This window comes from Tyto alba, unplaced genomic scaffold, assembly GCF_018691265.1.
Source record: "Tyto alba isolate M040663 unplaced genomic scaffold, T.alba_DEE_v4.0 Super-Scaffold_6, whole genome shotgun sequence".
Taxonomy (NCBI): Eukaryota; Metazoa; Chordata; class Aves; order Strigiformes; family Tytonidae; genus Tyto; species Tyto alba.
Window position 1 is genome coordinate 31019767 of NW_024881327.1, and position 12875 is coordinate 31032641.

The following is a 12875-nucleotide window of genomic DNA, read 5'->3' on the forward strand; positions in this document are numbered from 1 at the left end:
CAAGTGGAGAACATTTAAACAAAGAAAGAGAGAAAGAATACATTGCAATCTTACCTGAGAACAAAAGGATATTTCTTTAAAGCTTTTTTCAATTGCTACTTTTTTTGTGTCAGGACTGATAAGGTAAACTTCAGACTGGCCAATCTAAAAAAAGCAAAATAAATAGGAAGACGATAACAAGTAACATTATACTTCCCTTTGTCTTGCTATAAAAATGTTTCCTCGATATAAATCTCAATTTTTTTTTTCTATCTGTATATTTAGACCAATTAGTCTATTATTACCAAAGAAAGAGAAAATACTGCAACAACATTGATTTGTCATTCAGTTGTACACACTACTGAACTAAGATTTAGTTTCACATTTGAGACAGGAGACTGAGAATAGTGTTTAATTAGATAAGAGTAATATACTACAAGTAACATACTTTGCACTGAGAAAATATACTCACACTCCCTTTTCTTATTTTTCTGTCTTGGCACATTCCCCAGAACTACTTAATGAAATGGTCCTAAAATATAAATCCAAGTGTGTGCCTCCACCTGTATTCCACCTAATTATTTTTTAGGGGGTTATTTATATAAGACACACATAGCATTTAATTTAAAGGCTTTAATTTAAACTATACAAATAAGCTTAGTGGAGTATATTTTCTAACTTAATTTAATCTGTAGGCCATTTGTACAGCACTGACCCAAGAGCTCATGCTAACTTTTAATGGATAAAGGGCATTTTTAAGATGCAACTATTGTTTTAAATTTTTCAGCTTCTGGCAACGTCTTTGTAACATTTTAACAGATAACATTTAAATTCCTCATGAATTTCTAGAACATCAGGAAGTCTGTTAAGGACATGTATCTTTTCACATTTTAGGGAAGATGCGTGGAATCTGGATCCATTCGTGAGCATCATGACTTAAGACAAACCCACTGAAGCTTCAACCACTACCAAATTCAAAAAGATGCACATAAAAACATCAACAGCACCAATATATTTGTAATTTCTTAAGGAAGAGGGAAAGGAATCCTGTGTGTGAATGGATCAAGTGAGATGTGCCACCTCTGTGTGCCTAAAAATAGTCCTATGCATTCACCTTCCACCTCTTCCTTCACTTGAACAAGTCACAATGATCTTCCCCAAATCCCTGCTGGTTTCCTTGTATTGTCCCCAGGGCTGATCTCACACATGTTCCTGGGGTTACTTCTTCCAACAACTACTCAGCAGCCTCCTCCTGATTGCTGCTGCCTTCCCCTCCCTTGCAGCAAGAGGCTCGATCTTAGCTCAGCCCCACATATTCCTTTTTACACTTGGTCCCAGGGCAGCAGGGATCATGGGAAGCCAATTGAACAAGGGAAAAAAAAACCCCACAAACAATACATTCCCTGTTCCCCCTCAAAATACAGCCAGGAGAAAAGCCTAAAAAAAAAAAAACACAACAAAAAATCCAAACAAAAAAAAAAAAAAAAAAAAAAACCACACAAAAAAAAAAACCACAAACCAAAATCCTAAAAGATTGGCTAGGAGAGCAGTTCTTCAGGAAGAGATATCAAAATCAGGACTGTCTGAATCAGATGAGCAGATAATTCATCTGAACATTTTTCACACCTCATACACCAACCAATCTCTGCTGCAGTCCTAGGGAAAATCCAAGTAGGAACTTTAACTGAGAAAATACAAATTTTTCCCTCTGGATATAAAGTTACTTTTAAGCATTTCACATGTAGCCAAACAGAAACTGATGAGCAAAGGCGAAGACCTGTGCACACTGCATGCATACCGTTACTCAGAACTTGCTGATCACGGGAGATGGCTAACCAACCAACTCAGCTCGGCCACGAGCTGCTCGCCTGGGGATACCGGAGGCACAACCACAGTTACTTCACTTCCTTATATTCAGCTGAATTTCAACTGGCTGAATGGTAAAAGAATACAACTGGGCATACTAAACAATATTTTCCCAGGCAAAAAGCAATCCAAGATAGAAAGCCAGCTCAGCAGAGCCCCACAATTTGGAAATGAGCCTGTCAGCACTGACATTATATTCAGACTGAAGCTGCATGTGTCTTTGAGAGCTGCTCTATCTATTTAACCTAAGTTTAAAATGCCCTCACTGGAGTAAGAGGATCTGGACCTAAGCAGTCCATCTATAATCTCAGTATATCTAAAATATGTGCCATTAATTAATAATAGAGTCAAGAGTTGTTTAAAAAATTGGCATTATTATAAAGGGCATCTATATTTTCTCTGTGAAATACATGATCAGGGGAAGAATGTAAACACGGAATTGTTTTTAGTGGGGCACAAAACTTCTCTCCACATTCTTCCAATTCTCTCTCTGATGCCAGCCTGCCACAACTACACAGAAGTTTTAAATCAGGTGTAGATAACCACACCTCTTTCTGTGTGTTACTTTTTACAGACACAACACCTTGGCAAACCTTCTTAAACCAGCACTTCTTCCCCCCTCCAAAAAACCTGCTGTAACTCCACTCACTCTGCTGTGTTACTGTCCCTAAAAACTCCCAGCCCCAACAGCAGCTGACAGATCCAAGATGACCTTATGTCAGCTAGCCTTTGCAATATCAGCTCCAGGTTTGCATTCTGTTCGTAAGATATATGAAATATGTTATATAACTTATCTATCATGAGGGCTGCAAAAGGAACAAATAACCTATTCCCTACCCTTTTCTCAGGTCTTGAAAAAGACTTTTGCAGCTCACCTATCAAGGCAAAGGCATTGCTAGCCACGCAAAAGCAGGACAGGAGTGGAAGCAGGTGTGGACTAGCCCAGGAAGTTACCACACTATTCCATCATTACACAGTCCTGTTGGCAGCAGGAACACATTTGTGAATTACACTGCTTAGCCCAGGACATAAAGTCTATAGCCCCCAGCTGTGGTTTGGTCCTTCTGCTCTAGTTACAGGTAATTCATTCACCTGGAAATTTATGTTTGCTTTTACTAGTTAGTGTAATTGTATGTATCATTTTGCAATTGTATAACTACCTACTAACTTGTTGTAGCTCTGTAAAAGCTGTTTTTAGAAGTCCAATGTTTCAGGTAGTGTCGTTTTAAACTATTGAATATCAACTTGTTTTGACTATGTAAACCAATTTACACTGACTGGTAATGCTTTCTAGAGAAATAGACAAGTTTAACCTAAAGTCTGGTAATTGCAATTAAGTTATTAAAGAAGTAAATGCCATCTGTCAGAACGTCTACTTTGGTGTTTGCCACTCCAAACTCCAAGATGTGAAAACACCACCAAGAGTTGCAAATCTTGCTTTACCGTAAACAACATCGTCCGGTTTTCTGCAATGTCTGTTGGCTGCACAACACTGTGTCCATAGATAAGTTGACTTCTTAGGTTCAGTGAAATTGCATCTTCTTCAAAAGACCTGACAAAGCTGTTACTGCGATGGCTTCCCTCTTGCAAATCCTTTTTAAAAGCAAAGGAACGAAGCCCAGGCTGAGAAAAAGATTTCCTAATTGGCCTTTTCTCCTCCTCTTCATTGACCAAGGGCTGGAAGACAGACCGAAATTTGTTGCTGAAAGAGAAGCCTCCAAAGTTATTGGCAGTTTCATGTTGTTGGGACGATGAGTTGAAATCTGATTTTTTTGTACAACTTGCACGATTAAATTTCTCAATGCATTCATCTATGAGTGCTGGAGGTGCATTTTTATGTGCTACTGTCACCCGTCCACAGAACAGCACCTCGAACTTTTTAGCAAAAGGGTCTTCAACATCTGAGAGATTGTTCTGAAACTCTTCTTGACGAGCGATTTTCCCAGCTTGTCGAATAGAACTTATAATCTCAGGCACCTGGAGGAGGGGGAAAAAAAATATACATTGGCATTCGGTGCTTTATGACAAAAAAGTTGCAACACTAAGAGGTGCTCCCTGCTGTTGTTTTTCCAGAACTGCTAATCTGGTTTTGTTTTCTGAATGACCAGTTGAAGTGATCTTGTATTTGTCCAACAGATACATTATAAAAGTTAAATACTGACTAGATGAATTTCTCTTTTTATTCCTTGCCAGGAGTTCACCATCATCAACACCTTGTCAAAAGAGCTTCATCTCTTGTAATGCTCTGTGTTTTCAGTAAAACTTTTGCACCTGAATCAACCAGTGTAATGTGACAAATTCAAACTCAAAATTAAGACAAAAATAGTTCAGAAAACATAAGAGAAGCCTACAGACTAACTAGTTGGGAGTTATTTCATCTCTGTTATTTTTCACTCTCTTCTCTTATACAAGCACTCATGTCATATAGATTAATAAATCTCTTGCAAATTTGCTTTCACCTTCATAATAGCGCACTACCTTGTTATGGCAGTTTGGTGCTGGGTGTTTTTTGTGGTTTTTTTTTTTTGTTTTTTTTTTTTTTGTTTTGTTTTTTTTTGTTTTGTTTTGTTTTGTTTTGTTTTTTCAAATGTAAATACCTGTTTTTTAAAGAAATGTATTCATTATTTTAGAACCATTCCAGATGACACATTCAAATAATATTACTTCCACATGCAGTATCACTTGCAGGGCATCTGTATGAGACAGCAGTCCGTTACTGCCCACCGATATTGTAATTATAAACAAAACCTAAACTGCCATCTGATATATTTTAAGTAACAGTAAACAGCCACAGTTTCTGATATGGTTACAAGGTACATACATACACTATCTGCTAAACTGCTGTGAGGCTGATGCTTGGTTACATCCCACTGCTTTGACTGGCCTAGGAGATTATGGCAGCAGCACAGGCTGCAGAAGAACCTTAATGACAAATGCAGGGCCACCATCTACGATTACAGCAGATAATTCTGCCAACTCTTTAATTTCCCCAAATTACTTTGAGAAAAATCCATGCTAAGTGTGCCGGTTTCCTGACAAAACAAATTTATTCTGTCAAGTATCACTTGGAGCTTGCTTACTTACAAGTATTTGGTTGTGGACAATACAGAAGGAAGCAGACTAGAACAGCAGCCCAGAACCACCATCTCCCCTATGAGAAAAGGCATCCCTAAACCTCAAGAATGCTTTGCAGACATGACTTCTGTCTTTTTCTGACTTTCTATGTCTATCTAACACTTAAGCATAATGCAATAATTTACATAAATCAAGCAGGAAACAGCAAAGGACTTAGAGGAGAAAAAAAAAGGTTGAACAGTGAAAACTGAATGCTTATGTTGTGGGTGCTCATAACGACCTTGGTAGGATTCTTTTTATAGATAAGGAAGAATAGATACAGAGATATGGATGGATGGATGGATGGATGGATGGATGGATGGATGGATGGATGGATGGATGGATGGATGGATGGATGGATGGATGGATATACACCCACACATATATACAGCTAGTAGATTTAAGACAACAAGTAACAGATTACAGAATAAATAAATTAGATGACTCAGGAAGCATTACTTCACCGGTGAGGGCAAGGCATGACTCACCAGCTAATCACTCGGCAAATGCAATGGGGGGGAGGTAAGAAAAGCAGGGTCATGACTTCAGAAGTCAGTTCTCAGCTATGTCATGAACCAGTTGGAAAGCCTTGAGCTCAGGCAGCTATGTGCTTAACTTCTTAATAATATACAAGAGCAACATAGGGTATAATGAATCTCTATTACCTCAAACAATAAGTATTTGCTTCACAGTGAGCGCAAGGGTCATCTCAGTTTTATTTACCTAATACTGCTTCAAAGAACCAAGTTTTAGTTGCATAATATACCAGGATGACAGTGAATCATAAAACTTTATTCTACCCAACTGCTTCAGCATTTTCTAATAAACACATTCTACTCTTGTGGGAGTGTCTGGACTCAGCAGCCATAGGTAATTTTGCTTCTGAGTTGCCCAGAATACACGCAGGGACCTGTGATCCCACCTCCGCTTTTGCTGAGGCTGCAGAGGTGACAGTGAAGGAATAAGGTATTTTCTGGGAAACTCTCACCTTGTTAAAGCCAGGAACATCTGCCTGTTCCCATACTGATAACTATAAGGAGAGTTTCCAGCAGTGCAGGTGCTGCAAGGGTTACAGCTGAGTTAAAGTTTTTTGTAATCAAACACCATGGACATTGACAAAATTGCTATTTAGCAGTGGCTGGACTTTACATACAGTAGTTAGAGAAAGACACTACATCACACACGACTTTGCAGTAGTTAATAAACTTCATGTTTGAGGAGCTCTAGTGGGCCTGTTAATGAAAACCAAGAGGAATTTTTATTTATTTATTTTCATGCTAGCTAAGGCTTGAATTATGTCATTTATAAGTAACAGCTGGCTTCCGTGCTACACTTACTGAAAAACACTGACTCCTCTGTTCCTGCTTATTAACCTAAAAAAATTTACAGCCTGTTAATATAATTTTATTACTTCTAATTAGGCACTTGATACAGTATTGCTCTAGCAGAAGCAGCAAATCACCACCTCACTTTCCTGTGACCCTTACATATGTGAAATGTTAATCTCTTTTCATTAGTAAAGACAAGATGCCATGATGAATGAGAAATGAGAAAAAAACAAAATACATGTTTCCCCTGAACTGTTCTTGGACTGATCAAGACTTGTGCTCTTTTCATTTACGTGTACTGTTCCAGACCTTTTATGCAAGTATCTAGAAACAAAGAATCCGCAAACTCCTGTGTGTCCTCTGACCCTGGTCCTCCCAGCAAAGACCTGGATGCTGAGTACATGAAGACCAAGTAAAGGTTAAAAAAAAAAAAAAAAAAAGGGGGGGGAAAAAAAATCTGAGAAATGTAAATAAATATAATTATTTCAAATTATTAAAATAAACAATGTAGGCTTTCTCCTGGCAAATGTTTATTAACCACAGCTGGAATTTCTCCAGATTAAGCAGCGTGCCACTGGGCAAAAACTAACCACATCTCTTGCAAATCTCCAGCAACTAATTAAAGACGTAAACTGAATCAGATTTTATGGCTCTTCAGTTTGTACGAAAAAAACAGCAAGGATCAAGTTGCTCCTGAATTAAGTTAATGTTGCTTGGAGTTTTTGAAAGGTTGCAGGGTTCTTTCTGAATGTAAGAAAAAGTCTTTTTTATTCTAAGGGTGGCCACATGCTGGCACAGCTTGCCCAGAGAGGTTGCAGATTCTCCATCCTTGTAGATATGCAAACTCTGAGTGGACACAGCCCTGAGCAACCTGCTGTAGGTGACCCTGCTTTGAGCAGGGGGCTGAGCTAGCTGACCTTCAGAGGTCCCATCCTATCTCAGCTTGGTGACCTAGGTACCAACATCTCCTATACAGACCTATGGGTAGTTGTGTCTACTAATCTGAATTTGCTAGAACAGTGGGGGAGGACTGCTGCACACATGTACGATTTCTTCCTGCTGCGCAAATTCTCTTTTCTTGCATACTTCTATTTTTAACTGTTTTCTGACTTGTTTCTCAGTATAAATATGTAATTAGTGGATAAAGATTATTTCTGTAATCAGAAAAACAACTGCTGATGACCTAAAATTATTTCCCTAAAACCACAAACCTAAGTATAGAACAACAGTGTAAGCAACAATGAAACTTTACCAAACACAGAACACTACCTTCTCATCACTCGCTCTGGGCCAAACAGGACTGGCGAACGGAAGACACAACTGAAATGTATGAATCTATAGCAGTTAGGACTAACACTGCACTGTTGTGATTTTTATTTTTTTTTTTTTTAAACCATGTTATTTCTGCTATGATGAGAATGTTTATTTTGCAGAGACAAAGCAGGGAATTGAAATGCTGAATATTCTTGTGAATTAACTCTTGGGTAATATCAAGCAAACCACAACCAAACGCCTAGAACTTCCTAATGCACATTATTCTGTTACTAGACAAACAGCTACAGCTTCTACGCCATGCACCAAATCATGAGAGAAGGCCATAATTTTTAAGCACACACAGGTTTGCTGCATCTGAAGAACAAGGAACAGCTTTTTACCTTCACAGAAAGGGAAAGTGCAGATGCGTTTTTTCCCCATGCAATCCAGAAGTCACCTTGTAAATTTACATACAAACATGCAGTAGGATGTCAGTGTCTTTAGCCTGTCAGTGTATTTGAGAAAGAGTGAGAAACTATTCTAAAAAAAAAAAAAGCCCAGTAACAGCTGAATGCAACAGCTGCCTTTTGATAAACAAGACCAGACTAAAGAAAGATTCTGTTACTTTAATACACAGTAGGTAGGAAAGCAAAGCATGCCACAGAAAAATAACTGTTAACACACTGACTGGCCGTGACTAGGGAAAAAAACAAAAAAACAAGCAGTGGCATGATTTATGATTTTAGATGCTATGCAGTATTTATTCCTACAGCATAAACCCACCAGTTTACACCTACCAGCCCCTTCATAAGGCTTCAGGTCAGTGAAGGGCTCAAGCACAGGCTTAACTATTTTAAGAGAGTAGATGGGTTTGTTTAATATAAGACAGACCTGTGTCGTCAGGAACAGCTCTTATACAATAGGCTCCATAAATTCTTGGAGACTGAAAACCATTAGGGTCAGATCTTGAGTTGAACTTCAGAAGGTCTCATGCCACCTTGGCTGGAACAGAGCCTTAAAAATCTTTCACAAAGCCCTTGAAAAAAGTCGATGTTTTTGATTAAGTGCGTTTTGTCTGCCTACTCAAGTACAAGAGGACATCTGAATTATTTTAAAGTGTTTTTACTTGCCTTTTTTTCTGGCTATAGCAGGCTCAATAAAACATGTCAAGAAGTATAAAATACTGTTTGCTTTCCTTCTTTATTTTACTAAAGAGTACTGCTACAGGAAAAATAGGGTCCACAGCTATATATATTGGGAGAAGTCACCAAGTTGTATTGCTATGTAGTTGTATTGCTATGTAGGACACATAGCAATATTTTTGTCACCCATAAGGTGTTTATAATCATGGAATACTTTGTCAAAGTAGCAGAACAGAAGAAAGGAAAATACTTTTTGAGACCTAGACAACATATATAAAAAAAAGATACAGCAAAGTATTTATATGCATCTTTAAAAGACTGCATAAATTCCTTAATTTCAGTAGTTTGATATGTACTAAAAAGCAGTTGGCCTGTTTTCAGCACACTTCTAGCAAAACAGCTGTGCAGTAACAAAACAGATCAATGCTTCCTGTCCTTATCCCTCCTTAAACCCACAGTAGTGGTCAACTGACTCTTTTGAACAGTTTTCTCCACTCAGTGGATTTCAAGTTCGGCATTTTTAGATCTAATGCATTTTAATTTTTAGATGTAAATGCAATTTTTTTCTTTTTATTTTTTTTTTTACTTGAGATACTGCACAATTTTTCCTTTCAGAATCACAGAATAATTTAATTTGAATGTAACTTCAGACAGTGCAGCTCCTTACACAAAGCAAGGCAAACTTTCAAGTTAGATCCAACTTCAAACTTCGAAAGGATGCTGCGGGTCAGATCCGGCTGAGATCCAAGTAACCCAGATGATGGGGACTGCACAACCTCCTCTTCCCCAGAAGAAACCTACTGCTGCCAGAAAAAGAAGGGCAAGACACAATCAGCTGAGACTTCCTTCGTGAGAAGTCTTGCCGACTAGTTTAACCAAAGAGCGAACTAAAAACTTCTAGCACAAAACCGCAGTCTTTAGTCTCTCATTGAAGTAAGAAAAAAAAAAAAGTTTTAAAAGCGACAGAAATTTCTTATTCCTCTACATTAGTGGAAATTCAAGGTAAAGATGAGTAACAAAATTTGCAAGTTAATTTCCATTTCATTGGAAGATCTTTTATACTCAGGTCTTATCTCAAGTATCCCAGGACTTTTTATTCTATTATCTGGCTTGAAGACTGCTCTACAGCCTCCTACACCTCATTGACTTTTTCCAGTCATTAACTTAAATTCTCATTTTCCAAATGTTCACCTCTTCATTCTTAATCAACAGTTCTATAGAGTACTTTAATTATTAGCTTCCTTCCTTTGCTATTTGTTGACTTTTATTCCTCCCACAAAGCCACTTTCAAACCAAGACCTAATTCAGAAAAAGAGGCATAAAGCTTATAGTTCCTCCAGTTCCTGGATGACAACCGTCTTTTGCAAGATCCCATCAGTTATTCTGTGCATAGTGAATGCACCATGGGTAGAGCCAAAGCGAGATTCTTACCAACAGCTCCCTAAGTACTTAGGGATCGGTGTGTGCAGGAAGAGACAGTTCACCTTTGCTCCATGACTTCACGCTTCAAGGCATATGATCCAAAACTTTGCTGCTGTATCCTCACTGCTCATAAAACAAGTACGAACTCTGCCACTGTCAGCAGTTTCACCATCTGCATTAGCTGGTCTAGCTCATCTCTCTTTATAGTACCTAAAATGTACTAAGTGTCTCATTTAACCAGGGAACTTGTGGATATCTTTTGAGAAAGGAGAATGAGTCAGAGCACAACCAGAGGGCTAGCCAGGCTAGCAGCCAGTGGGCTAACCACACCGTAGGTGTGCTGCTGCTTGGGAGGACTAGGGAACGAGACCTGCAAAGGCAAGACAAAGATGTCATTTCAGCCTTCATAAGGGAAAGCTCAATGGCTGAATAATATCACCACAGATCTATGAAAGTAAAAGTAATCATGTGTATGTCTACTTGTGGGTGCTGTTTGCTTAGTTAGGTTTGAACAGGCATTATACAGAGAATGGGATAAGCAAGGGTGATGGGGCTAAGACTTGGATTTTGCAGGGATGTATGTAAGAAGCTGATAAACGAGAATGCACTAAAATTCAAAGGATATTCTGTGTTGGGCGAAGAGTCATCTGTTTAAACCAAATTGTTTTTGACTTGGAGCATGGTGAATGACACTAGTGTCCTCTGAGATGACTGACACAGTAAGCACTGAGAATGGAGCTCTACATAGCCAACGTGTACTCTTGTAGTTTACACATTACCATAACAAGCCATAAGGTGACTAGACTTCCTACATACATCAGGTGCTGCCTCCAGAATATTGCCAAGTAATGCAGAATGACACTGTGAGTACTGTATGCCATGTTCACACTATCACATTCCTTTTAATATTACAGACAAATCTCAGCTTGAGAACCCTCCTCATGACTCCTCAGACAGATGGAAAAGGTTACACTTTTTGCAAAGTCATGTGAGTTGGAGAGCATTCCATGCAATTTGAAGAGGCACAAAAAGGTTTTCTTTCCTTTCTGAAAAAACAATATTTGCAGAATCTGTTTATAGATTATTGTAAACAAGTTCAGAAATAGAACATAATTGTACTCGGTGTTCTGGTGAAGCTGGACTGCTCTATTTTGTGGTGGAGCTGCCTCCCCAAGAGAGATGCATCATGTTGCTGATACACTTTAAGGTTTTCTTTCACATGCTCTCAAGACATACCTTACTTGAAGCCCAAAATACAATAAAACCTGGCTACTCTCTGTAAATAAACTACCATGTCCCAGATTGCTGCTTATTTTAGGCCCTTTTCCCATGAAAATGATCCAAAAGCAAACTCCAGCTGATGTAAGGCCTCCATAGGCTTTTGGTGAACCCCTGAATGCAATGGCACCTGACTGGCTCTGAAGGGGATATTCCTACAAAATCTATTCTTGGGAAGTCTATTAGTATAATGTCCTGTACCTGGAGGACTTATCACATGGTGTTTACTAATTTATTCTTCCTCAGTCTGCTTCTGGCCTTACGATACAAATCTTTTATTTTCATCTTGTACTGTTTCATCAGTTCCTCTGTTCAGTACCATAAGCTTTTAAGCAACAAATGTGAAATAGAGAAAGTCAATGGGTATTTCAAATAGCGCATTAACATCTTCATAGTGTTATCTTCTCCATCTTTTGTTTCAAAGTTTTCTTTTTGCACAATTTCACAAATGAAAGCAGCACTTGAAGACTTAACAGTAGTTGCTGGTCGTACCTTCAGGATTCCTGGCTCACATTTTACAAGATGACTGTTGAACAAGGAGGCAATACTTATTGTAAAGTAATAGCTAGGAACATCTGTGCTCATTCATTATCAACCGAGATTTTTTTTTTTTTTTTCTGGGGGGGTGAGGGGAGTAGGGAGTGGAATTGCAAATTGCAAACAGCTCCCTTCACAGGGGCTGAGTTGGAGATTACGGGGTGCGAAACAGAGGGAAGCCTATTCTTAGATAGCCATAAATGGAAAAAGACAGCAATGGTGTTTGAAAGGTTTTAGGACAATGAGTTTTTTCTTGTTTGTTTTTTTTTTTTTTTGGGGGGGGGGGAAGGGGAACTTTGTGTTGTTTTGTTTTGTTTTTTTTTCCTTAATTGAAAGGCAGTAACAGGATTTAAAATGGAAAATTAGTTACTAAGAACATTTTGGGGAAAAAAAGTTATTTATCAGACTAAATTCCATTTGTACAATAGGAGACAGGCTCTATGTCAGTCTCCTTTGCTCTCAGGCTTCTGTCACAGTTATCAAAATTGGTACAAATGGCAAAATAGGGGCTAGCAAAACAGACATAAATGAATGTTACAACTGAAGTTATGATATAACCTCGTTAGACAGCTGATCCAAACATGTCTCAAAATCCCCTTCCTCTCAAAATTTATTTTGAAGTTTTCACAGGGTGTGTGGGTGATCATCCTACAAATGCTTTTGATTGACATGATGTATAAGTTAGCTCTACCTGCAATAGAGTAAAACAACATCTCTCTCACTCTGACAATAGAGTAAGACTTCCTGAGGAAAGGGACAGTCCCACAGTCCTTCTCCCTAGAACCGCTGAGAGGGCGGGAGGGGGACAGATGATGTTTTTCACAGGGGAAGGAAAATAATTAAATAAAAATCTTACTCAGACATTAAACTTACAAAGGCCCCAAGCGAACTGGAGTGCAGAAGCTAATCAGCTTTTTCCAGCATTCTGCTTGACTGGTATAAAATGCTGGTGAAC

At 38.5% G+C, this 12875-nt stretch overlaps 1 protein-coding gene across 7 annotated transcripts in view; it reads right to left on the reverse strand.

The window, feature by feature from the left end:
- TBC1D1 (TBC1 domain family member 1) overlaps positions 1-12875 on the reverse strand; it is a 113491-nt gene that overhangs the window by 57630 nt on the left and 42986 nt on the right. For all 7 annotated transcript variants that reach the window (XM_032998959.2, XM_042807660.1, XM_042807663.1 and 4 more), the window contains 2 exons: positions 3289-3822; positions 55-144 (listed from right to left, as the gene is read on the reverse strand). In XM_032998959.2, the coding sequence (XP_032854850.1) occupies positions 55-144; positions 3289-3822 (624 nt within the window). The remainder of the gene's footprint in view (positions 1-54; positions 145-3288; positions 3823-12875) is intronic.